At 40.3% G+C, this 27,543-nt stretch overlaps 2 protein-coding genes across 9 annotated transcripts in view; both read right to left on the bottom strand.

Moving 5' to 3' along the window:
• The window catches only part of aopep (aminopeptidase O (putative)), a 63,197-nt gene extending 39,972 nt beyond the window's left edge, over positions 1–23,225 (bottom strand). For 5 of the 7 annotated variants that reach the window (XM_026343393.2, XM_026343395.2, XM_026343396.2 and 2 more), the window contains exons 1-8: positions 23,206–23,225; positions 21,321–22,180; positions 20,890–21,059; positions 20,208–20,460; positions 19,145–19,358; positions 18,510–18,634; positions 5,645–5,858; positions 4,489–4,595 (exon numbers count right to left, since the gene is read on the bottom strand). In XM_026343393.2, coding sequence (XP_026199178.1) covers positions 4,489–4,595; positions 5,645–5,858; positions 18,510–18,634; positions 19,145–19,358; positions 20,208–20,460; positions 20,890–21,059; positions 21,321–22,138 — 1,901 coding nt within the window. In that variant the 5' untranslated portion in view covers positions 22,139–22,180; positions 23,206–23,225. Of the gene's footprint in view, positions 1–4,488; positions 4,596–5,644; positions 5,859–18,509; positions 18,635–19,144; positions 19,359–19,573; positions 19,603–20,207; positions 20,461–20,889; positions 21,060–21,320; positions 22,181–23,197 lie in introns of those variants that run through there. The other 2 variants (XM_026343394.2, XM_026343399.2) reach the window with 2 other exon arrangements.
• Positions 23,226–23,487: 262 nt separating this feature from the next.
• Positions 23,488–27,543, bottom strand: part of dock8 (dedicator of cytokinesis 8) — a 44,755-nt gene continuing 40,699 nt past the window's right edge. For both annotated transcript variants that reach the window (XM_026343702.1, XM_026343703.1), the window contains 2 exons: positions 25,995–26,165; positions 23,488–25,190 (listed from right to left, as the gene is read on the bottom strand). In XM_026343702.1, the coding sequence (XP_026199487.1) occupies positions 25,139–25,190; positions 25,995–26,165 (223 nt within the window). In that variant the 3' untranslated portion in view covers positions 23,488–25,138. The remainder of the gene's footprint in view (positions 25,191–25,994; positions 26,166–27,543) is intronic.

Here is a 27,543-nt window from a genome sequence, read left to right as displayed (position 1 = left end):
TTTGTCATAAAATGTGATCTGATCTTCATCTTAAGTGAATAGTATTAACAAATATATTATACCTAAAATAATAATAAATAATAATCTGATCTTTCATGTTTTTAATGTGAACAACCATTCTGGTGTGGACTTGCTTTGGTGTTTTCCTTTATTGACCTGTTGCCTCACCTAACTTCTACAGAATTTCAGCTGATGCACAGACCTCACATTATGCTGAAGAATTTTTTTATACACTTGGGAATTCATCTTTCCCCCAATCACTGCATAGCAGAACCAAATCATGATGTTTCCTCCACCATACTTTACGGTTGGGATGATGTTTTCATAATGACATGCAGTGCCCTTTTTACACCAGATGTAGTGCTGTGTGTTCTTTCCGAATAGTTCAATATAGTTTCATCAGGACACAAAACATTTTGCCAAGCACCAATGTGCTCTTTGGCAAACTTTAGGTGTGCAGCAATGTTCTTTTTTAGTAAGCAGCGGCTGCCTTCGTGTGATGTCTGCCATAGTCACCCTGCTTGTTCAATGTTGTTGTTGTTGTTCAATGTACTGTAGACTCATGAACACAGATGTTGAAAGTTCCAGTGTTGCCTTCAAATCTTTGGCTGTCACTCGCAGTTGCTTCTTTACCTCACTGATGAGTGTTTGTTGTGCTCTTGGGGTCATTTTCACTGGTAGGGTAGCCACAGACCCAAAGTGAGTATTTGTAGATTGTTGGACTAACTATAGACTAGTGAAGTATTTGAAATCACCTAGTAACGCTTTTCAGCTTTATCTAAATCAACAATTCTTGATCGTAGATACTCTTAAATGACCTTTTGTCGAGGCGTGGCTCACATAAGCATATTCTTCTTGTGCGGAGAATTATTTTCTTCCAGGTATGCTAACACCTGACTCCAATTAGCTTTGTGTCATTATTCCTAGGTTTTAACATAATCACATAGTACTACTATGGTTGTTCTCAATAAAAGACATAAAAGATTAGATTTTTTTTTGTGTTATTACATTTGACACATTATATTTGTTAATACTCTCGACTTAGATTAAGATCAGATCATATTTTATGACAAATTAAATCAGAAAACCATGAAATTCTAAAAGGTTCACATACTTTTTTTTGCCACTCTATATATGTGTCAGAAAGAGAAGTACAAAGAAAAAAACAGAGACTGGGGCGACAGAAAAAACAATGACAGAACATGAATTTCTAGAGGAGAAAATGTTTTGTGCGTCAGAGACACCAGCAGCAGAGCACTGAGAAGAAAAATGTTGATCCATCACTGCCATGTTACACAAAGGAACTCCACCCTTCCCACTGTCCAGACCAGGGATGTATGGATGTGTAAATGCCTGTCTTTCGCCGTCTCTCTTTGTCAGAGATGATTTACTACAGCTTTAAGAGGAATCGCTGCTCGCTGCCTTGGAGAATCACACAATAGCTCAATGTATTTCAGAATAAATGGAGCTCTTATCTGACTTGTCGGCCATGTGTGTATATGAGGGAGGGTGTCTGTGTGTGTGTGCGCAACCCCTGCATACACCTGGGTGTGTCTGAAATAGAGAGAAAGAGCGGGAGGAAATCAGGAGCTATTACTGACAGAACTTAATGTCAAACGCACGCACACCCACACACGCACACACACACAAACACACACACACAGGTTTATAGCTCTGCAAGCCATATCCTGACAAATTACGCTGGGTTGACTGTGGAAACCGGATAAGGTAGAGCAGCGCTCCCAGCAGCCCAGTAAATCAGCAGGGAGAATGGCGTCTGGCCCAGGCTGCCCTAAATATAACTCATCTGAAATGGACTGATAAACACTGGCCACTGGGGCCCCTGCTGGATCACAGGGTGGCGATTGTGACCCACTGAACTTGGAAAGCACAACCTGCCATTTAGTCTTTATGTGTGTGTAAACTGGTGAGGAGGTTGTGCGTATCTCTTTGTACATCCCACTGTGCTTCTTTTCCCTCCTCTAGGTCCTCTCCAACATTTTTCTGTGCATTGGGACAAACCACTTTGTGTTTATTTATATGGTTTCCAAACAGTTGTAATGCTAAGGGACTTGGATATACAGGCAGTTTAGCCCACATCAAAAGATGGGAAGGCCTGGTCCCAACTTGCTAGTAAACTAAAATCTTAGTTACATCTGACCTTCCAATGTTCCTTATGATTAAATGAACATTTAAAGAACAGAGAGGTGATTGTAATCATTAACACAATGCTCATAAGAAGCTTTTCCAGACAGAAATCCATATTAAGATGAAGCAAATTACAAAATATTCCAGCTGCAGCTGAGGAAAGCAGCTCATTCTAACACCAGATAAAAATAAAGAAATATCATGGAAATGATTGACATCCAACACCGATAATGTTCACTGAACTCAAATTGGGATTCTAATCTCCAGCTGTGTACAGTAATGATGACATCTAAGCCAAAGCAAAACTAGCAAGCAAGTGAAAGTTATAAAACCAAAAAAGTACGAGCTAATTTTAGTTTTAATAGTTTAATTTCTTTAAACCTTTCATTTGGAAAACATAACTGTAATTATATCATTTTCATTTCTTACTCATTTTATACTGAGTGCCAAATTGCTCACTATAATTTGATACTAATTAGAGTAAACAAGAAGCTGTTTTGAAAGAACACAAATAAATATTCTGTTATTATTAAATTAACATTGGTTTCTTTGTTCTTTCAAACTGACAAACTGCATTTGTGTGTATATGGGATAGCATGTTTTCCTATGGACACATTTTCGCATGCTCAGACGACTGCACCTGCTGTGAATTCAAACACTCAAAATCCAAATAAATTAATTAGTTAGAATTGAACACTGACTCTGTTTTCCCCATTGATAAGTACCAAATTACAAAGTTATTACCACATTGGGATTTGCTCTGAAATGATTTAGACATTACACTGCTATAAGATAAGAAGTGGAAGAGGAAACAACACAGACAATAATAATGACTTAACAGCTCAGCACAGCTAAGGAGTAGGGAAACTAAACAGGAACATACCAAGTTTAAAAAAAAAAATGTGTGTATCGTTACTTTATGCTTCAACATGCTTTTACTGTTGCTTTAAAGGATGTGGGGATGAACAAATGTGTTTCCTATATATTAATTGCTCTAGCCTTTTCAACACTAATGTATTTTTAAGTAACATAATCACTGTTATGTATCAATGCATGCATCCAAGCATGTGGAAACATACTGCATGTCTGTGTGAGTGCATTTATTGTTTACATTTTTTAGATGTTAGTTTTATGTTGTTGATTTAACCCAGTCAGGTGCAGAGTAACCTAATCCTTATCCTCTTAATCACCCATGTGCCTGCCTCACAGGGGTACACCCAAAAAGGCTGTTAGACAGACACAGCTCTCAAATGCACGTTTAACCCTTTCACTCACATGCTGTTACTATTTCAAGCTATTTTTTGTCACAGTAATGATGTTAACTATGTTTAAGCCCACTGCAAATGTGGAAATGTATATTGCACGATATACAAACAGTAACAGATTAGTAAAATCACTAGTAATTAATAGTTAATACTATGGTGCTTCACTAACACAGTTTGCACTACTTAAAAACTAAGTAGCTGTGAATTATAAATTTTATTAATTCAACTGTTTCAATTGTGTGATGACAGCACATTATTACTGAAGTGACATAGTTACAAGATAGTGCCATGCAGAAGAGCCATGAAATCAATAACACATTGATTTGCTGTTAAGCTCTGTACAGCCTCTTACAAGCGTGAATGTCACTAATGCACTGTGCTACAAGTGTCTTCTTCAGAGAAGAGGCTTTTATTATTATTATTATTATTTTTTTTTACAACCGGCAAACTACAACGGACAATGGATGAAATGAACGCACGTGTTAGCATTTTCAGGATTTTCACCATTAAAGAGTTAACTCTTTGCTGGAGACGATAACTGTAATCCCCTGATGACACTGTGCTTCCATCCTGGATAAAACAAACAGGGTGTGGGCCCCACATTGTCATGATCAAATGAAGAGTTTGTGTGTTTGTGCATGTTCACTGTGCAGAACTTTTCTAAGACAGGACAGTACTGTACACCTGGATATACTCTGTTGCCACACCTGCCACACCTGTACCGCTGGAATGCATTTACCTCACATGTGTGTCTCCACATGCAGATGCTAACAATAGCTGAGGAGTTATTCACATATTGTCTGTCTCTCCTAGACTTATATAGCATTATACTAAAATGAACAAACCTTGTGTGTTGTGTAAATTTTCTTACACACATAACAGAATTTAGCATAGGCTGTCTCAAAAAGCTTTTTGTCACCCTACTTGGTTGATTTTGTGCACTAATGAGTGTTTTAGATGCGTCATTGCTGGCAGTATCTAAATTACCCTGAGTGAGTAATTTGGAAGGGCTTCTATGAACTATAATATGTAATGTCATAGTGGAAAACAGACTAAATCAATGAGAGACACACACCTGAGGATCTGAAGTTCCTCTTCCGAGTGCTGCAACTCATCAGATAGCCGTCTCCACCTCAGAAGTGCTTTTAGGTCCGATTGTTTTTCTGTGTCTTGTAAGGAGAGCTAGAGGGAGAGACACAAGAGATTTATGAGAATGTAAAGGAAACAGTTAAGGATGAGCAAAGAAATTGGTGGAAGAAAAATTTAGTATGCTGAATTTTATCAGCAAAGACAGAAAGAATCACAATAAATGAAAAGTTAAATGCACATTAATATCATGATAAAATAAGATATGTACAGCACTGACTGCAGACACTGTGTCTTATTAATTCTGGCAGCAGAACAGATTTGCTTACATCTATTTCTTCAGAACCAAGCTCGTATTATAAATGTGTCAAGATTAAACAGTGCAAGCATAAGAAAAACATTTGCGCAACTCTAGATGGTCCGGGAAAGCAAGGAGGAGGATTGAATCTGTGAGCACAGCAACTCCCGGATCAGAGCTGAAATTGGTGTTGCAAGCAAAGGTACCAGTGCCACGCTCTCTTTCTTGTTCCTATTGTTTTCTATTTTTTCTGAAGGCTACCAGTCTCTGTGTGGCACAGGCCTTAGAAAGGTATCTGCAGCAGTGCGAAGTATACAATCTCCAAACTGGCACAAGACATTTTTTGCCTTTGATTTATGATCAAGTCTTTAAAATGTCCACTTTCCTGGGAGGAGGTACAGTGTAAACGACTCATGAGTGATTCAACTTATTATACTATGTTTTAGTAGATTGGGGTGTTAATTTCTATTTTGTGGCTGGACCAGCAACTTCTTTACCCTTTTGATTTTTTTTTTGGCTTGGTACTTGGATTGTTTCTTTCATAAATTGCTTTCTTGTGTGCTTAATGTATGGTTTTACTGCAGTGAAGTAATGGCCAACTCTGCTTGGCAAGCACTACAACCACAATAGTAATATTTAGAAATCCTGGCACACACGTTGTGGAAATGGAAAGTTGGAACGTCAACTTGTGTTTGCATGATGTGTATGTTATGAAGGTGCTGGATTCTGCAGTATAATTGTTCTTCTAGCTACAAATATTAACTTATTGATTTCTGAGGTTGTTTTTCAGTACTTTCATAAAATAGCTGTAGTATACTGCAGTAATCAGGGAGTGGCTGTACTGTACTTGTTGTGCTTGAGCCCAGATAATGTCCTCAAGATAGGTGGCAAAGCCCTCGCTGATCCATTCCTCAGTCCAGTCTCTGGCCCCGATAACCAGGCCAAACCAGGAGTGGGCAATCTCATGGCACATCCTAGACCCACAGAGGGACAGGCCGTTCTCTCCAGAACCAGAACTCCCAGAGCACAACACACTCTGGGACAGGAAAATTATATGGGGGCTGGGAAAGAGAAATGACAGAAATAAAGGTTACACAAAAGGGCTAAAGGGAGATATAAACTGTCAAAGGGAGGTAAGTATTGTTACATATGAGAGAGATAGAGGAAACAAATGGGAAAAGGATTGGAACATGGAAGAGTAAAAATGTTTTTATAATTAAGGAGATTTAGGAAGTAAGAGACAAAGACAACAAAATACAGAGGAGACAAACAAGAAAAACATAAGAAATTAAATATTAACGAGAGATAAAGATAAAGACTATACCACCTACCAAAAAATAAAGATGTTACCGAGGTAATGCCCCACACCTATGACTACAGAACACCATGCCTGAGCACGACATGTAAGACGAACCAACATGCCGAGTAGAAATGTATGAGTATGAGAGTGCTGCCCGTCCCTTCCTCCATCTTCTACATTATGTTTAGCTTACTCATCAAGCATCCATGCCAAACCTAACTGCCCTGTACAAACATCAAGCAAGAACATCATGTTCCCTGCACTAAAATTATCAACCAATGATGGTTAAAATGAACACACGTTCGTTTTTCACTTCATTTCTGAATGTGACTCAAAGAAAATTTTTAGGTGTAAAGATGTTTTACAGGTGATTTTTTTAGGATAACTAATAAACTAAATCCTTGCCCTTTCAAGATCTTCGTGAAGACAGAAAGAAAATGAACTAAGAACACAGCCTGATATATTTCTATATTTAGAAAATTATAGTCTGTAATTATTGAATTATGAGTGAAAACATATAATAAATCATAATGCCTAGTTGTATATTATAAATAATACATCAAGACATAAAAAAAAAAAAAAAAAAAACACAAAAAGTTATTTTAGTGATGCCCATGAGAAAAGTCTTTTTATGCCTGTACAGGGGTTTAAAACAGCATTTTAAGTCTCATTGAGACCAAAGGCACCTTTTACCAAACCAAAACTCATTTATTATTATTGATTTTTCTGATAATTGTCAAATACACCTATCCAAAAGGTTCAGTAAGTCACAAAAGTGGATATTTGGGAATTTTAGATGTATAGAATATACTGGGATGAATGGGATCTACACCAATGTTTGGCTCTCTGTGAAGCTGTACAATGGGCTGAGCTAATACTAATGTCAACAATACTAACAACGCAGATGTTCCCTACACTATCTTTGTTTAGCAGGTTAGCACAGTAACATTTGACAATTAGCCCAGTACACAAAGTACGACCAAGGATGATGGGGACGTCATTTGATTTTCAACTATTTAGTCATAAATCTAATTAATTAAATGTTTCTATTCAGACTCTCAGCTTCGCACAGATACAAGCTGCAAGTTCTCTGTCAAATCAAAGGTCATGGCTGAAGACCTTTCTGGAGCATGCTTTACTTTTTCCTTACGTAACAGGCTCTGCTTGTCCTGAGGGGCTTTGGGCCGACTGTGCGTGAGAAGCAGGCTATTCTTCAGCAGAAGAATAGGAGAGGGGGGTCACAGAGGTGTGGATGAATGGCCTCTCTCTCTTCTGGCCCACATAACAACGCTGGACTGTCTAGAGTTTCACACTCTCTAGATCTTCAATGTCCCAACCACTATTGACCTGACATTGGTATTGGTGGAGAATTCATGGCAAAACTGCAGCTCTCCAGTGAAGTAGTTTTCACATTGTCACATCATCCCACTACATGTGTTGGAGATGTGTACATTAGTGAAGAAAGGACTTTATCTCTGCATTTCACTTTATTTTAGTCAGCTTTTTAATGCATTGCATGTATCTTGACTACATGTCAGCATCATGTAGTAATAATCCCACACAATATAGAATTTCCCCCCCACAAACAGCTATAAAGGTTGATGCAACTTCCAGTGTCGAGACACAGCAGTTACAATTACTTCACCTGTTTGCTCCAACAGCTTCAATGACTCCACATATTGCTACCCTTGATGAATTCCAGTACACTATAAAATGAAATGCTCTCACCGAGGAAAACAAAGCATCTTAAAGCATCACATGACAGTGAGGTTATTTTCTGTCCCTGCTTTAACCTAATTATAATCACAAGCTGAGTCAATTATAAAGGAAAACAGTGAGTTAAGACACAGGTTAACCTTCTGTTAAGCCGGGTCTGCTAGACAGGCTATTTTGGAGGAAGACTAAATCGGATATCTGAACAGGACCACTGCTCTTTATTTCCCTGAGGATTGTTTTATCAGATAGAAGGCAAACTATTGCCTTCTGTTATTTAGGAACATGTCAACAGCATACAATGGGGTCTTATGGGCCTCATCTAACAGACAGCATCTCAAACCTAATCCCATGTTTTCCTGATTACACAAACAAAGGTTCTCACTGGAGCAGGAGATGCTAACATTAGCCATATGAGTTTCTTTGTAGCCTAATCTTATTCCCCAACAATTGGATAAGCACGCCTTTGTTGTCAGTCCCAGCAGTGTGTTTGCGTGCGTCTGTGTGCGAGTGACTGAGTGTGAAACACAAAGACAGCCTTTCAGAGATGGCGCTTGCACATGCTCCTCTGAGGGAGGCAGAATCCATCACTACAGTGACAAATAGTGTCATCCCACCATGGTGGGGATGAATAACAACCGCATCTTTCACGTTCAGTAATACACTGACTGACTGAATTAGTCGACATCAGGGTCCTGTCAGGGATACATGAATGAAGAAAAAAAAAAAAACTTCCACGCACAATTATTTATATGTGGTACCTGCACACAACTACCTATTTTGCTAATTAGTCAATTTGAGTGACAAATGATTTACTAAAGCTGCTAATTACAATTATAATTGATCACAAAACATGAACTAATAATACTGCAGCGCTCAGAAACTTTATATTGTGTAATACAGTTTACAATGCCCATTTTAGGTCCATGTCTTAAACACATCCATCAACATCTTACGAGCGAAACTTTGACAAAATGAGTATCCCTCCCATTGCTTCATCGAAACAATTAAGCTATTGTGTTGCTGTTAAAAGGCTTTTCACACAACAGGAATTTCAATATGTAGTATAACACCAAATCTGCAATAAATTATTTTGTGATTAGGCTCTACAGGCAGAACAAAAAATGCCATCCACATTCAATAGTTTGCCTTTTACTTATGTTGTTCCAGTTAGAAAAATCTGATCCAAAGAATGCACAACAAAACGTTTTTTCACAGATATGTGGCATTTTATACATATACGCGGATCAAGGACAGTCATGTAGCAAATAGAGAGAGAAAAAAAAAAAGACACCCTCTCTACAAACAACTTTCTACTGATTGCACATTACCTTGATGTTCATTGATGAGATGTTTGACTTAAACTTGGCCACTGACACCTTCAGAACATGTAAATTTAGTAATATTTGATGTCACGGTCACGTGTCTGTTTTTGATGTTCGTATTCGCCGTTTGTTTTTTAATTGACTGCTCAATGCGCAACAAATTGCACTTGGTGTAAAAAAGATTAACTCTGCTCCCTACTCTTCTCTCCTTAGTCGTGTTCTTCTAAACAACACATGAAGGAAATGAAATTGCAATCTCTGACATTTAATTGGAAGCCAAACATAAATTTTAGTCTCTGCTGTTAATTATATTTCTTGTTCTCCATTGCCTATGGTATGTCTTAGGGCTCAGGGAAAATGAAAATACAGCACGTGCACACATGCTGCAGGCGAATGCCCTACATTTTTATATGTAAAGGCTTACAAACAGCGTTATGAATTTATATCAAGAAGGTGATAAACAACACTGACTCACGATGAGACAGTGTCTGCATATATGTTAGAATAACAGACATAAGACCTTAGGTGACCTTTCTGATTGTTGTACCCCACTGGGTCTTAATGCACAAAATGAAATAATGATTAAAGCCCTCCCGTGCTTTCTCACACAACAACCTCACGACTCTTAGTGACCCACAGTGACTTGGCCCTGAGCTTCAGAGGTGTGAGCGGGGACAAGTCTTCAATTTGGTGAGACACAGATTGCAATGGTGTTTTGCTCCTCCATCTTTCCATCCATTATTCATCCCTCCATCCATCTATTGTTGCTGGCTGTAGGCCATTTTTTCCCCAGTGGGACACTTCCATGCATAATGCAGCAGGGGCCCTATCATAGTCTTGTAATTGACATCCCAGCCCAGCTCAGCTCATAGCTGGTGCACCAGTAAAACATCCCCACGAGACAGGGGGATGAGGAAAAAGATGATGTGTGTATTGTATGTGTAAATAAGACAGTGACTACGAGAGACAAAGTAACAATACTACAATACTGATAGAAAGGGGAAAGGGACTTCAAGAAGTGAATGATAAGAGAGGGAATCCTTTCACTTGTGTGGTGAGTTTTGCCATTTCCCCCCCAAGTGCAGTGTCAGCTCCTTTGTATGATAACTGTTAAAATGCTGAATGAGGGTGACCTGGCAGTGTGACAACATCGCTGGTGAAATTTCACATAACTGCACACCCACACAGAAATGTGCACACAGTTTCAAGACACAATGACAGGTGAGATGGACAAAAGGTCACAAAGCAAAGGTTGGAGGGCTGGCTTTTCCTAATGTCAACTTACGGGATGATGCTTTGTCTCCTTTCCCTCCCTCGTGGACAGAGTTTGTGGGTTATTTTAGACACAGGGGCCTATTTGACCAAACTCCTACCAGGCTTAGTTCTTTTTTAACAAGTCTGACTTCAAATGTCTGGCATTCCAGGCTGGCTGCAGATCAGCCCCCTGCTCCCAGACAAGGCCCCACCAGGCCAGGCCAAATGCCACTCCATGTAGGGCCTGATCACATGAACAGGGGCCAGGCTGGGGCCCCCAGAGAGCTACCCCACCCACATACGCTGCATCGCATCAGAGACTGAAAATAAATAGCGGAAAAGATATCAGAGGTCATCAGGAGCAAGAAGGAGACTCTGCTTCTTGAGTGTGGTGAAAATGAGGCTTTGTAGTGCTGGCACATCAGAAATAAGAGGTTCCAAGGTTAAATGGTACGTTGTCATCAGGTGCTTAGACTTAAAAGCCCATCCATGGGTATGCAGATGCCTGAGTCTAAGCAGGTCAGATTTGTTTTACACTGATGGGATTCGCGTAAGGTCTCACACACACACACACACACACACACACACACACACACACACACACACACACACACACACACACACACACACACACACACACACACGTAGCAAGTCCCCTTTGAATCTATATCAGAGAAGCGATAGCAGATGTTTGATTCATCCTCTCTTAAGAGTACAACAAACCGCAGTGAGGTTTGTTCCTTGTTTAGTAAAGGGCCCAAAAAAAATCTCTAGCATGACATCAATTTTTTGATGTCATGCTAGAGGAATGCTCTTAAGTGTGTGTTTGTGTTTATGTGTGTCTGTGTGTCTGTAAAGACAGGATGCTGCAGGACAGATTTAAAAACAGGATGCTCACTTATTTGTATTCATCCATAAGCTCTTTTTCATTGGTTGGAAAAAAACAGATAAAAGAAAAAAAATCTCTGAATGACACCCTGGGAAACACCGACACATCCAGGATGACAACTGACAAAGCAACGGGTGAAGAAATGTGCACATGCGCCTTCCCAAAAATACAAAAATAACACTGTCTTATTACAATGGAATTCAGATCAAATTGAATGGGATTATTACAAACGACATACAGACTGTTTTAATGAGCTATAAGCCAGTGAGTTCATCTGGCTACAACAAGCCCCTGTCAATCAGCCTGAGGGAGGTATCAACATGACATTTATGTGACATATCCCACATTCCTGCATCATTGTAGCTAGTTGTTTGCAAAGCCCATCAATCATCATACTGCACTCAAAAACCTGTTTTGGCTTCTACTACTACCTTAATGAAAAGACGGGACAAATCTATGGGACAAATCTATTTCACAAGATTATAATTTCAGACATTTTCTTGCCTGAAGGGAAATGAATAGACTAATTTTTTTTTTCTCTCTTATGTAATGTGAGAGAATGAGACAGTGAGGTGATGGAAAGTGAGACTGCTCCATACTGCTAGGCTGTATAAGAAGTGTTTGACAGAATGGAAAGATGGATGAAAGCGGGATCATATTGAAATTAGCCAGTGAGCAGAGCTGTCTCCTCTACAGAGGTTTCAGGCTGACACCTGCCAACCTTGCAGCTGATCCAGCGTGGGTTAAAAGGGTCAGATTAAAAAACACAAAACCATAATACTTAATTACTGGGAAAGAAATGTATAAATTAATTGTCACATAATTAAAAAACTAAAACCAGGCACAAAAACAATCAACAGGTGTTAAAAGATTGGGAGGACTGCCGCCCAAACAATGAGACCAAAAGGCTGAAAAGTTTAAATCTGGCATTATTTTCAGTTTCTATTTTTTATTGTCAGTAAATACCACACAATACCAGTGACACATATCTTTAGAAATGGACAAAAAAAATAGACAGTACATCATTTCTAATTATTTTCTAAAAATAAAAACAAACTAGACTGTAGGTCGCAAAACATGTTTTCAAAGATTTATTTAGACCTGCAGATTTTGTGCACAGAGTACTGACTGATTCAAAATAAAAACAGTGTCCATGTTCACCATAGTGAAGAAAAGTGCTCTTTTCTTCACTATGGTGAAACAGCTCTGGGACTCGGAGGAATTAGTTATTTTAGGCTTTGGCTACATGAACAAGTAGGATCAATTCATTTTGGTCTATGGGATTTGTTTATCGTTCTAGGAAATGCAGATAATTATTAGCTTTATCCTTTAAGAAGACACAGATAATGAGAAACGCATGCAGAAGACAGAATGCACTACAACAACAAATCAATACTTTTTATTTTATCCTTTGAATCCTCATGGCTGTACAAAATTACAATTAAGGACATCTATTCAGTAGGTTTCATATACTTTCTGTATAGTATGACATTTCAGTTTGGGTGAAACAGGTGGATTGACAGACAGTTAACACACACTAACAGACCACAGAGCTATGATGTTAACTAAAACAATAGCTAAAAAAGCACATTCCAAAAGCAACTGGTGGACCAGCTTGGAGCACAGCTCTCCGCCCAGGGCCAAAAGCAAACCCAGACGTCAGAAACACTACCGCCGAGCATTTCACAGCACTTTGTTTCAAATGTCTCATTTTGGCCAGTTCAGCACAGGGGTCCCATGACATTAAGCCGTCTGGCTTTGCACAGACAAATAAAATTACCCCCAGCCTCTAGGTTCCACTATCACACAGACGCCCCAGGATTCAGACCAAGATCAGCAGCAGTGTCCCCTATGCAATACAATGGACCAATCCATCACTCCAGGGAATGGGTCCTGTGGACTCATCCATTAGTTAGTAGAATGGGTGTGCAGTGACAGGCATGTCTTGCCGCAGCCTCTAATCCGGAGTTATGGCACAGTGTGTCTGTGTTACTATTAAATGTAGTACTATATGCCAGCTGTTGCCAGCAGGTTCAAATCTGAGGGCAGTTTAGATCAACACACCATCATTCACCAACCACAAGTCAGCACATTAAACAGCGCTTATAATTTTGAGAACTGCTACATATACTTCATATCCCAGTAATCAGTCTTTACATTAAAATGCATGAATTGTTGCCGGCATATTATGTGGAGAAACCTGCATGTTTGCATTACAATGTATAACCCTTTCCTGTCAAGCAATACAAGTGTTAAAAGGTGGCTCCTTCAGTAGTGAAACAATAATATAGGAGGCCAAGTAAACCTATACTGCAGATAGGAAAGGAAAGTTGAGAGGCCGGGGATAACTACAAAGGAATGTTCCTTCAATAACACAACACCAACCCTGCTATCTTCATTAAGAGCACAGAGCAAGGTCTGACCAAGAAAAAGAGACGAGAAAACAAGGAGACATGGATGGTAGTAGCCAGTGGGCTTTAAAGCAATGTGTGTTCAGCAGGAGGTGGGCAGGGAACTGAGGGGAACTGTAGAGAAAAAGAAATAAAGTCTACTTAAAAATCTACTCGCAATCACTTTAAAAGTGCAGCGGACACTCCCTCTTCTTCAGTCCAGGTGCAGGCATGCAGAGCTGACTTTTCAGCCTGCCAGGCTCTTTTGTGTGGATACAGAAGAGGGGGAGATCCACTCAAGACGGGAAGAAAGAAACACCTCATCCTTGACTATTTGATTAACAGCTGTCTCCTGTGCCAAAAAAAATCTGACCCCCCACATCCAGCACTCCCCAGCCTGTACCCTCTAACTGCCGGCTGAAAGAGCAGGTCTGTGTCGCACACTTCTAGGGTTACTTCACAGATCAAACTGTAGCGGAGGGCAGAAAGGCAAGAAATCCACTGAGACATCAGAAGGATGAGGGGAGGACAAGCAGTGGGAGGACTGGGAAAGAAATGGAGTAAGGAGGAACAGAGAAAGAGGGGATGGTACAGGTCAACGAGGAGGCAGGAGATGCTATTTCGTATGGGTGCAAAGAGACAGGGATCATGGCCAATGACACGAAAGAGAGTGGGATGGATGCTGGAAATTGGGGCAGGTTATGATAACCTCTAATCTTTTTTATTCCCATTTTGTGGCCTGTTGTAATATCTCATTTACCAACCCTTCAAGATGGCAACAACCTGCAATGACTTTTTTTTTTTTTATTATATTCAAATTCTGCTTTTATTATTATCCAACTGAAATAAAAAGAAAAAAAAATTATTATGAAACTGAAAATACATCTAAAACCTTATATTTTTGGAAATGGTTGGCAGTACTATGATTCCTGTGATTTCTAGTTAGTGGGTTAAAACATGTACAACCACTCATCTGGTCCTATGAAAGATGAGAAATAGCTCAGATGATACACCCCCAGGGCAGTGGGAGATTATCCTGCAGGGAACTAACTCCCCTCAGTCTTGCAGCTCACTACTTCCTCCCAACCGGGACCAATGGCCTATGCAACATCCTGCTACTATACCCCATAAACAAACTATGCAGTCAACTGAAGTGAGGCTGAAAATCCTCCATTGCCACTTAAGAGAGGTCAAGAGGTAAACACCAGTCATAATTTTTACCTAGTGCCTGTGACAGTTATATGGCTGCCTAGTTTGCCTGTACTGCAAGTGGAACTAGCAGTTTAACTACTTAATCCTTTTTCTCCCCATTTCTTTAGGCAGGCAGCCCCTATGACGGGTGAGTTGTGTAAAAGTAATAAAACAAATAGAGAAAATTATTTTGTAGAGTTATTTTGACAAGTAAAAACAAGAAGCCTGTTTATGTCACGTTTCCAGAAACCAAACAAATTATCTTTGTATCACTTGATTCCACTCCTTATAAAAATTAATTGAACAGTAGACACATTCAGAGAAACATAACCAAAGGAAACTGCCTGAAGCTAACCAACAATCGCATCTCCCACACACACACACACACACACACACACACACACACACAAATGCCCGTTTTAACACTTTTTATTTTAAAACAAAATTAAGAGAAGCCGCTGCTCTCTCCGAGTCGTCAGACGTGTCTTCATTCGGGCACTGTGCAAACACAGGGATGTCTGATTAAACTCATAAGTCCAGCCAGCGCTGTGGGACTCAGCTTCAAAGAACCAGAGGAAATGCCGTGCCCTTCCTGTCACTCCCAGTCAGAACCAAATGACGTGGTTAAGATGCGATGAAAAGATTACACATCCAAATAAAGAAAAAAAATGTATGAGCTAAGGCTGACAAAAACAGACACAAGTGGACAATTGCACACATTGACAAATACACATTACATTACTAATGTTCAGGAAAACAGTGGGAGGTTTAACCATGACAACGTAGAGCGTCGGTTTACAGCATTCCCTTATCCTTCAATCACTCAGGACAATGAGCTTTTTGATACAGACTGGAAACTGAGGTAACTTTCAGGGATTTCCCAACTGTGTTTACTGACTCCTCTTCATGCCTCCTCTACAGTATATTCCTCTGTCGGTGTATAACTATATTGTATTTTTCTATCTCTCACTTAAATAAGAGAAGGTATTGTTTGGAATATACCGTATTCTTGTTGCAGGCTGACATGCATCTGTTGAGAACTTTCAAATATATCTAAACTAAAATTCATTATGCAAAATCCTATGAACTGCTGACTGGCTTAATGTCTGGGCGCCTACTATCAGTATAGTATAGTATAGGTTATGTCTGTCTAGTGTACTGTGTACTGTACATGCACAGTCCCTGAATGCAGACCTGCCCTTACTTGACTTCTTAATCTTCGGTTTCCTGCCCTCCCTCTCTGTATCTCGCCATAAAAACTTCACACCACTGTGATTCCTCCCCTGCTTCGCCTCTGCCCTCCCTTCTCTGTATCACACTACAACAGCTTCATGCCTCCTTGCCACAGCTCTCTAGTCCACAGCCCTCCACTCCTGCTGTTTCCACTATGGCACTACACAAAAACTTCACTTGGCTTGGTCCCAAAGACTGGGGCCCCCTCATACCTCCCAATCTCTAGATTAAATAGCGCCATTCTCTGAAGTCCTTCCAGAGGCTAATGGCTTTTGTTGCTGGGAATAATCCACACATCCTCTCCCACATCCTGGGGGTCTGATGGCTTGTCGTGGACCCAGCGTTTGACCTCTTTATCTCTCTCATCTCCATCTTAATCTACAATTCCTTTTTGGTTGACCTTCTTGTCTTCACATGGCACAACTTTTTGGTTAAGTTCGGAGACAAGCACAACCAAACCACCCGTATCAAGGGGAAGATACAGTGAGTTGACACTGGGTGGAGAACCATGCAGACTTTGACAGGGCGTAAGTGCAGGTGCTGTCTGAAAGTAATAAAGGCCCTAAATCTCTTCTCTGTCATCTCAACTGGAGTCTAGGCGGTCAAAGCATGAGGGATAAGTGTCTGGGAGCTATCTTCATAAGGGAAAGAAAACATCCGTCGGGCAACAACCACAGAAGAACAGTCTCTGTGTTAGCACTTGATGTCCGTTCAAAATAAATACAGCAGGCAGACAGATTTTCACAAGCAGAGGGGAAAGATTTTTTGGAGATCAAAGAGTGCTCTGTATTTTGTAGTCAAGTAGTAAAAATAAATACGTAAAGTGGAGAACTAGGCCCAGAGTGTGACCCTCTTGTCACCTTCTGTACTTCAAACTATTTCTGATTGAGACCACTCATGGTTGTAACGTCAGAAATCTATGCAGAATACAGATTCAGGTATGAGCTCATATCCTGTCTGGGGGACTGTTCTCCAGGGAGGCCGTTTTAGGAGAGGGGTAAGGCAGACAGGGAGAAAGAGACTGTGGTTGAAGACCGCAGACACTGGAAAAACGCTCACCAAAAACTCAAACCAGTTTACTTTATCATCACAAGAAGGCATTCATGATCCTTATTTTGCTCCAATTTTTACTTCACTCATAAGGCTACTGGATTTCAATCACATCATCTACAGACGAATGATATGCCAGCTAAAAGCACTATACCACAGAAAGAGTAAATAAAACTTGATTTCCAGAGAAACTATGACAAAGGGTTTAAGACTGAGGGATATGATGTGAGCAAAGAGAAAAACAGAAAGTTGGGACTTAAAAAGAAAAATAGTTAAGGGTAAAGAATCAGTGACAGAAGCAGGAAACACTGTTTTCAGGACATAAGGATGACAGAAAACAGGACAGAATAAGGTACGAAGAAGGGGGAGTAATATGGGAAAGAGTGCTGAAGGGGAAAGGGGCCACAGAGAGGGCTGTCGTGAGGGTGAGGAAGAAACAAAGACATACATAGAGCAGAATTATCCACATTTTGAAGGACAGTGAATCTGTCTTCCTGTGGCTTTGCACCCACCTATCTGCCCCCAGACCTCCACTGAAACTTCGCACAAACATACATACGTCAATATACACAAGCCTAGTGTAGAGCCAGCAGACCACCTGAAAAGAAAAAAAAAAAAAAAAAAAGTACAACAGTGCAGACTGTTGAATGACTCGCTGAGTCAGTCAATAGTTGCCCCTGACGAAGCTGTGCCCAGAGAAGAGGTTAGCCACCTCTCTCATCAAGAGGGTCCAGGTTTGGTGTTAGGGTTTTAGGCTCTTTAATGGTAGAAAAAAATAAGAAACACACACTAGTTATGTTTGAAAGGAAGATTCAGAGTTTTTATATGAAGGGATAGATAACAAGATGTACAGGTTAAGAGATGTGGTGGGAATCTGTTAAAGGTTTGAAAATGCTGCATAAGATATATGGGAAAGGAGCTGTTTGGGAGAAAAAAAAAATGAAATATTTCCTATAAAATCAACCCAGAATATTTTTTTTGATAAACCAAACCAGCACTGGATCTAGCTTTGTTGTTGTGGCAAATTTGTGTTTTTCAGTTTTCAGTTGCAGTTTTAATGTGCATACACCTACAGTACCTGAAAGGACTCAAGCGATCCACTGGCTATATGTGTAATGTAAAAGGTGTTGCTTATATTGTAATGAATTAATTTTAGATTATTACCCCCTCTGCAATTCCCCTATATGGAGCATTTCAGCATCTTTCCGCTCCTGATTTGGCTTTACAACGCTCATCAACATAGTGTCCAGACACAGCGGGCACCATTTTAGTGAACAAAGTTCTAAAATCTTATGGTATGGCTTTCTGACTTTCTTATTCCATTAACCCTCTCCAATCTACACTTTCACCATTCAACGTGTCATTACCTGGCCATGCCCAGACTGGAGAACCCTGCTGGCACAATGAGAACATCAAGCCGGGAAAAGGGATGGACCCCTAGAATGGCATGGGCTGCAGCCAGGCATCGGGGCAACAGCTTGAGAACTGCCATCTGCAAAAGGAAAGCAATAGGTTTACAAATTGTGTTTGACATAAATTGCTGTATATGGCTATAGACGGCTAGGATGTAAAAATGCTGATGAGCACAGGTTTTCCACAGTGAGCAAACCAAACAAAAAAATTTTAAATAGCTCAACACAACTAATAACTACAAATTTATCTTCCAAATTCAACATAAAATGCAATTTTTAGTGACTAATCAAGACCTTAATAGGTGCACCAGGTGTGCTTGAGACAGAACACATCAAATACCTGAAGTGGCTCGAGGTTTGTTAATTGTCATGTTTGACTGAATGATAGAAATATGGCCAAGTCCCAGTATAGGGAGTGTTTTAAGTGACTCCCATGGGAGTACAGTGTCATACTTTTACCATTCTGCCAAGAAATGACAGGTGAAAACCTCTGGCATACTGACACAAACATTAAGTGATTCTAACAGTCTCTTCTAATTATATAAAATATAATTAGCTTAAGTCTCAGTGGGTCTTTGTCAAAACTCCACCTGGGCTTTCTGCAGCAAGCAGACAGGACCAAACACACGATGTGGAATCACCCGCTGGGACCTAGCCGACCGCTCGGCAAACCGGCAAGGGTAGTCACCATGGGAACAAGAGATGCCGTCATCTACCATGCCTGAATAATCAGTTACAGAGAGCCCCTCATCCTCAAGGGAAGAGTAGCAGAAAGCTGAAACGGAGCGGGTGGTCTGGTCTTCGCTGTAGCAGATTAAAAGGGGGAAGAAAAGTTTAATCCAAGGTTAATGATGACGATTTAATGAATTTCATTTAAAGAATATACAGTTCTTGAGTTGTTGAACCAAATGTGGCAAAATGTGCCCCGTCTCTCTGTGAAAGGCATGGAAACAAAAGCAATGGTAATTTAGTATGGAACATATACGTCACAAAGTAAAACCACAGTGATCCTAAAATACCTAGATGCCGACATGCAATCTCATTCACTCTAAATCCAATATCCAGCACTAACTCCATCCTCGGCATCAGAATTGTTCCAAAGGTTTCTAGCAACATCCAAGTTTCTTTCCAGCCATTCACTGAAAATAAAGGGCTTCCTTGTAGCGAGAGATTCCTGGGGCCTGCAGCAGGCTACGGCTGGACTGCTGCTGGAGGAAAACTGTGAGGGGAGGAGGAGGAGGATTACTGGAAACCACTGGCAGGGCTTCTAACCTGCTGGCCAGTGGCGAGGGAGACCCCAAAGCGACCCTGCCCTGCCGTGCCGTGCCCACAGCAGACAGCCCTCTCCAATACCCCAGCCTGTCCTCTAAATCCTCTACTTCTGTAGAATCTATGTCAGTCTTTTTCCAAAGATAATTTGTGCTGGGCCCTGAATCCAATACAATGTACTATGACTCAAGCTTTGATGTACTTGCCATTAAAACTGACTGCCCAGTGCTGCACCCTAACTTCACCTGCACCATTTTGGTGTGGCAAAAGGAAACTTTCACCATGCAATGTTGAAGGGCCAGATGTGGGTTTATAACAACCTGGAGAGAAAGAAATCCTACAAGACGAAAAGTGAGGTAAACCACAGGAAAAATAATAAAATACCTGCCAGTCTGGAGTGGAGAGCTATTTACTACTTCACTGGAGGAGCTCCCAAGTCCAGACAAAAGCCCAGCCTCAATCCATTCCCTAGAACCAGCTCCAGGTTTGGCCGTCTTACCACAGCCCATCCTGTCCCATACACTTCTTTCCAGTGCTGGGGGAATTTCTGCTGTGACTTGGCACCAGTGGCCCACTGCCAAGGTGAAGGTAGAGGCAGGCATAGGCATAGTGACGTAGTAATTCCATACTGAGAAACCTGCAGAGAGTCAAGAGGAGGAAAGGCAGGTGATAGATGGGTGAAAGATTCTAAGGCATCGCAAAAGAGAGGAGTACAAATGACAGAAAGAAGGCTGTTTTGTTTTACTTCACTGTTCAATCTTAAGTTGTGTTCACCATCTACACTGTTTGTCTTTGGCTCTAACAAATCTATAGAGAGTTACGTATCCTTCATCCCTCAACAGTTAACGGCTAAACGTAGGTAACACCTTTTGTGGCAATTACAGAAAATCCCTAAAATATCCCTCTTAATCAGTTTTTAAATCTCTACGTCAACTTACAACAACATTTTCAAATCAAGTGACTACATATATACACTGCACCAAACAAAAGCCCTTTGAGTCAATTTTGTGATTTTGGGCTTAACACCTCCTGGTTGTCACAAAAGGCTTGTGAAATGACGGCTTACGTGTATTCCCATCCTCAATAGGTACAGCCTGCTCCTCCCCACTCATCAAAACCACACACTCACTGGGGGCCCGTACTGTTGCCTGCCATGTTGACATGGCAACAGGCGGCTCCTGGCAGGGGAAGAGGGCTCGGTTGTTGATGGGAGAACCGGCAGTGTAAACACACACCCTGGAAGGATAAACAATGGTAAACTATAAACAACCCTCTTCTCAATGCTCAAAGGATCCACACACAGAACAGACCATAACAGCCTCAGGCATGTTTCGGTGAATTAATGAATCAGTATTATTCTATTCTAGCACACCAAACTCAGAATAGTACACTGTAATTCAAGGTGCAGAAATCAGAACAGATGTGCTGCCAGTTGCCAATTAGAAGAAAAAAAAAAAAGGAATCGCACTCGGACATTTTTGACATCCTGAGACAAACCTGTTGTCCTGATCGTTGGTCCACCTCACAGAGCCTCCTGTGGGCCTTGTCTCATAGCAGATCCTAACAACACGAGGGAAGTCCTGAGAGGATGTCACCCCCTTCTTCCTCACCTGGAGACTCCATCGGTCTCTACGAAAATGCAGTGATGTGCCGTCCTGAGCACTAGGGGGACGGCTACACAGTGAAAAGAGCTGGTGCTTCTGTCTCCATCGCCTAGAGGGCATGGAGACAAGTTTCTGAATAAATGCTGTTTGTTGGTCCACTGACCTCACCCCTGAACTCTTAGATGCTACCTCTGGTAGGAGGCTGGACATTGCTGACACTGAAGTCACATTCACCTCTTCAACCTTTGACACGTCAAGGTCACAGCAGTCCAGCACTAAGGTGAAATCATCGTCACTGGTGGTTTCCCACAAATGTGAAGACTGAATATATTTGGTTACAGCTGCAGTCTGCAACCCAACCCCCCCAGATTCATCTACAGCAACCCTCTCCATCTTTGTAGTAGTCTTCTCAGGTCCTTTGATACCATCCTTCTGTGCATCCACATCTCGGCATCTACCCACAAACCCACCCTGACTCTCTTCAGCCTCAACAGTCCCACTCTTTTTAACGACTTCTGGCCCAATGTCGTTCTCAACCTTAGTCCTAAGTCCCGAACACGGCTCCAGGAATAGAACTGCACTACCACTGATGACCTTCCTCTCAAAATGAACAGTCAGGTCCAGTACATAATGTCTAACAAGTATGTGATTAGTATTGGCTCGGAGTGGCAGGTCATCCGTGTCAGGATTTATGTCCACGTCAGGGTCCATGTCACACAAGCGTTATCAAAGCTCAACAGAAGATGGTCAAACCTGGAAATAGACAATAAAAACAAATATTTGTTTAGTTACAAACCTTTTATTTATCATAAGATAAGAGAGTTTCAAATAAACACCAACTATAGATATTCTATAGCTTCCTGTGGACTGAGATCCGGTGAATTGAATGTTCTGCCTGTGATGAGGCCAAATCTGTCAGAGTCAGTATGCTCAATTCAAATTGAAGTGTCAAACTATGTCTGTTCACACATTCCACAAAATGTTTCCAAACAGGAAAACGGGTTGCATTTTGATCTGTGTTAATGAAGCAGTTATGCCAAACCACCTCAACCCAGTGCCAGTAACAGCTAACGGTGTGCAGCAGCCTGTTTTTAAACTCTCCTGCTGCATACGAGAGTTTCGTCTGTCACAATCCTTCCATTTAGCCTGCTCGGGGGTTGAAGCAGGGTTGGCAAGACAGGGGTGCAATTAGCATTTACAGCAGGAAATCCTCAGAGGTTATTCAGTGCAGGAGTATATACATAAAATTATGAGCACACAAAAACAGATGATAACATCTACAGCGACTGGAAGAGGCAGAATATTTATTTATTCATCTCTGACTTCTGGATCTAGCTGGAAGATAATACTGAATTGTAGACTAATGATTATAATCATTGCATTTCTTTTGCTATTATATGAAGGAATAACAAGAAGTGCTCCAGTTTTTCAATGGGTTCCTGTTGGTTTAGCGGAGTAAAGACACACGTCTAAGACCGGGCAGCCCATCGTCAGCTCTCGTTTACGGGGACTTAATAAACATCACAAACACGAGTTATCTAATGAAGTGACACTTGTGGTTTCAACTTTACTGGAGGATGAAGCTAACAGACAGTACGACAAGGGGAGTTTTGGCTAACTTCACACCACATCTCTCTCATTGTAGACGGTGAAAACTACAGCAGTCAAAGGAAACCACAAGCTTTACTGTAGCTAACGATGAATTTAGCGATGTTTTACAAAATAACATCAAGCACAATTTCTCCCGTGTTGTCGATTACACATACAAACAAGCAAACCTGTATCCGGCATGTCGAGGTCGCACAGTGATGTCGTCACATCGATGCGCCGTCAGTAGATTGTAGTTCTTTAGCTGGATTCTTCCCGCCTTTTAAACTGCACTTGATAAGTGATGCTGACTGAGATTATTAGAGAAATAATTACTTGTTTTTTTAATTTGGTATACCTCTACCTCTGTTGATTTAAATCATACAACATCATTCTTTAAGGAAATACTAATAGGAAAGTTTACGTTTTGTAAAATGATATTTTTATTTAAAAATATTACTAAACACATAGTGACAAATGTGCATATATTAGGTTTTATTATTGAATGCATGACAAGGTAAAAGTCCACATTTATTTAAACACATTTAGCCTATGAACGTATAAAACAAAAATAAATGCAGTCTCCAGTGGTTGAATGCTACACATACATAACCCCAATGTTCAGCATGTTTCAAAAAGAGGTATACATTTTAGTTAATACTTGCAATTATTAAGCATGTTTTCATCTCATTTAGCTATTTTAAAACATTCATAAATAAAACGTGTACCTAGAAACAGGGGGAGCATAATTCAAATGAGAAGAATGTATAGAAAAATGTATACCCACTTTTGAAACGCTGAGCACATTTACATCATTGTAATACAGGATGAGCCTCAAAATAACACCAATGACATTAGCTGTTTCATGGATATCAAATAAAATTGGGATAATTTAATACTCCTAAAGCAGTCGTAGTTTTCAACAGGAACATTTTCCAACGTATGGAATGGACATATCTCAAACAGCAAACCACAGCTGTGTGGAGAGACTTTCAGAATATTGAATTTACTGTTAAGTATATAAGTTCCTAAGTCAATAGGAAAGAAATTCAATTTGGCACCGGGCATATCACTGGATGTGGTCTATTTACAAACAGCACTCTCAGTCAGTGAATCCTGCATACTGAATAATATTTCCAATCATTATCATTATTGCTTTTATTTATCTAAAAATACATTTCCATAAAATAAAATGCAAAATAGTTTCTCATTCTTCTGTAAACATCTTCAGAATTATCTAATGTAATACCTCTACTATTTACAAACTGTGGATTTAGAGATATGTGTCTTTTAGAGCCTTACCTGTGAAGTTATAACTCTTAATAAATTAAACTCTGCTATTAGCTGCATGCTCAGGTGCTTTATGCCCAACAATAAAAAGACATCAATGACCTCAAAAGTTAAAACAGGAAATTGTATCTATTCATCAAGTGCTCAAAATCCACCCTTAGTCTTGCTGTTCTAACTGGCACATGTCATGCACGGATGCTCAGAGTGAAATTTCATAGGCCCCTTTAGCACATCGCAGGATTGTGTGATTACGTAATTTATCATAACTGAGTACAAAGTGGCTCCAGTATGGCACCAAAATATTCAAATCCAAACATAATCCAAATAAACACATCTCCAATCACAAGACACAAGGATTACTGATACACATACAGGCCCCGGGCCAGCAAGGACTTCAAAGAGGGGACTCCAGTCTGCTTCTTTGACGACCCAGAGGAAATGTTTGCAGCATTATTAGGACTTACACTTATCTAAAAAAGGAAATCAACAGAGTCAAAGTGTCTGAAGATTTTACAGTGAAATATTGAATAAGCTACACTTTGCCAGAGAGTCAAACCTATTTTTATGTGCTCCCTCTCCTGTAACAAACAACCATGAAATCACAGAGATGGACATAGAGCAGCCATTGATAAATGCCACTGAATTGTTGAGAAACTGCGAGTCCTCCATTGCGGACACAATGTACTGCTCCCACGCAGGGGGAGTGCTAGAGTATCACCAGCAGTTCCTTTTCCTCCTCTTTCATCTTATCTTCTCTCTTCCTCTCCCGGCTGTGTGACAACCTCCCCTTCATTCTATGTAGCACTCTTTCTCCCTCAGACAAGTCGTGGCATCTCAGGAGTTTTCCTCCTGAGTTCTGCGGAGACTTAGACGTTTGAAGGAATCCCTGTGAGGGGGACAGGGCAGGGAATTAGGGAAGAAGGGGAAAAGAGAAACATAAGGGATGATGATGATGATGATGATGATGATGATGACGAGATGGAGGAGGAACATTTAGGTCAGGTAGGAGTAGCAGTAGATATGTAAGATAAATGTCTCCATGAGCAAAGTGCAAAAATAGGATTGAATTAACTCTTCAATACTGAGGATGATAGTTTTAAAAGCCCCTCATTTTTTCACACTTAACTCATCCATTAGCTACCGTGGCACTTCACAGGTCACACATGAGAAGATTTACAGTAATAATAAAAGGTTATTGTGACTTAGACTATGCTTTTTTATTAGAACCTGGCCAGTAAATTGACAGACCATTACACTGGTTGATATTAGCTTATTTTAGATGTATTTGTGTATTTAATACTAATATCTGCTCATGTATATGAAACAGGAAATAATATGTCTTTATATGCTTATGTCTCAGCATGGAAATGCACTGTTACAAGATTATTATTTAAAATGATTTTTCCACAAATATCGTGGTGGATCATAAAAGCACTTCAGTCCTCAGAGCAATTTGGCCATGACATTGGTTCAACTGTCCATCTGTGTACTGTGGCTCTGGTTCAGCTATCAATACTTTTAGAGGTGACACAGAAAGTGTGACAGATCTCTGCTCAGTCTTATTTGTTCTCACTTTCCCTTTGGGTTTAGCATTCATACGGAGCGATGAAAAGATCAATGCTGTGTTTTTTTAACCTCCGTCTCTCATATCAAAACAATATTGTCTGCTTGACTTGCTGGACCTGTTTACCTGTTCTCCAGACGAGGCCTGATGATGGGTTTATAGAGCTCAGGAATCTTCCTCTCCAGCATAGGCCTCAGGTTCTCTCTCAGGCGGCTGTAGTTCTTCTTCAGCTCCTGCTGGTACTCCTTCTGGTCCGATTGGATCAGGTGCCTGTTCTTCTCAACTGCCTCGCCGCACCTGCAGGTCAGAAACAGAGCAGGGTGTAATCAGATGTACAATATAGTGCATCTTCTGAAATGACACTGCAAGAAAAGTTGAACGTACTCTTTAACCTTTTTCGTGGAATAACCTCAAAAATAAAAAGACAGATTCTGTACCGAGCAATCTTGGAGTAATCCACCCTCTACACTCAAGCATTCAGAAATGCAGTGCATAGTTTCATGCTGACAACACTCTGTAACCTCTTGACATAAATGTGACTCCATTGCATGAGAGAAATTTAAATTAGTTAACAACGAATTTCACTGATTTTTTAAGTGGCTATGCTAGAAAATTATCTCTTGTAAATTACCCACAAGGTTGTTTCGAAGTTAAAAGAGCAGCAGAGATACAAATGACTAAAAAATAAACAGGACAATGCCATATAATAAGGGGAATAGGGTCTTTAAGCAGTCCTCTATCAGAAGATGTGTAATAGCCAACATACAGCGGAGTCTGCAGGAAATCAGAGAGACGGGGATGATTGCAAACACATGTCGGAGTTTATCTCTGAGCTTTTAATGAGGATAATATGGAAACTGCCATGTTGTGTAACAATATACAGTAAATACTCAGGGCAATGAGCATTAATGGCACTATACGAGGAGTCAAATATTTTCCAAGTCAGAAAAAAAAACAAAAATCTACTTATACTCATCGTAGCTCTCTGTCTGACTGCAAGGTTTGAAAATGATGTGTGTGTTTTTGAAATCAATTACTCACAATGAGTGTCTACAATACTTAGATTTATAATATTTATGACAATCAAAAGTCTGGATCTCCAGGACAATACATCTTAGAAATCGAGATACACTGTATTTATCATAACTTCATTATAGTTAAGAGTTTTCTTGAAGAGAAATAGATGTTCATTGCTGCACAGTAATGACACTATTTTTTTCTTTGTACCACAGATCAATATTTGGTGAAGTTATAGATTAACAAATTTTGATTAATTCAGATAAACAGTTCACAGAGCAGAACTACAATTATTGGGTGACACAGAGACTTTAGTATCTACTGAGAACTCAGAAAGCTGTGTTTTTCTGAGTGGATTTTTTTTACAACACCACTCTCAAGAAGCCTGGTATTGAAAAGGGTCCAGTGCCAGCTTGCCTGGATTTAGGATAAAAAAAATACCTTCCTGAAATTACAGTAAATATTTGCCAACCTGCTTGTAGCAATCAAGGCAGCTGCAGTGTGACATGGGGGTTAGAAAATGAAAACCACCTTTTGGAGGCAAAGAGCAAATGCCCAAGAGATGAAAGCATAGACACACACGCACGCACAGACACACACAAACATCTACCAATACACAAATGCCTACGAACAGGACACACGCCTACTGAACAAAATC

The sequence above is a fragment of the Anabas testudineus genome, chromosome 9 (genome assembly GCF_900324465.2).
Source record: "Anabas testudineus chromosome 9, fAnaTes1.2, whole genome shotgun sequence".
NCBI classification, from domain to species: Eukaryota; Metazoa; Chordata; class Actinopteri; order Anabantiformes; family Anabantidae; genus Anabas; species Anabas testudineus.
The sequence above is the reverse complement of the archived record's forward strand: the minus strand, read 5'-3'. Positions and strand labels throughout refer to the sequence as shown.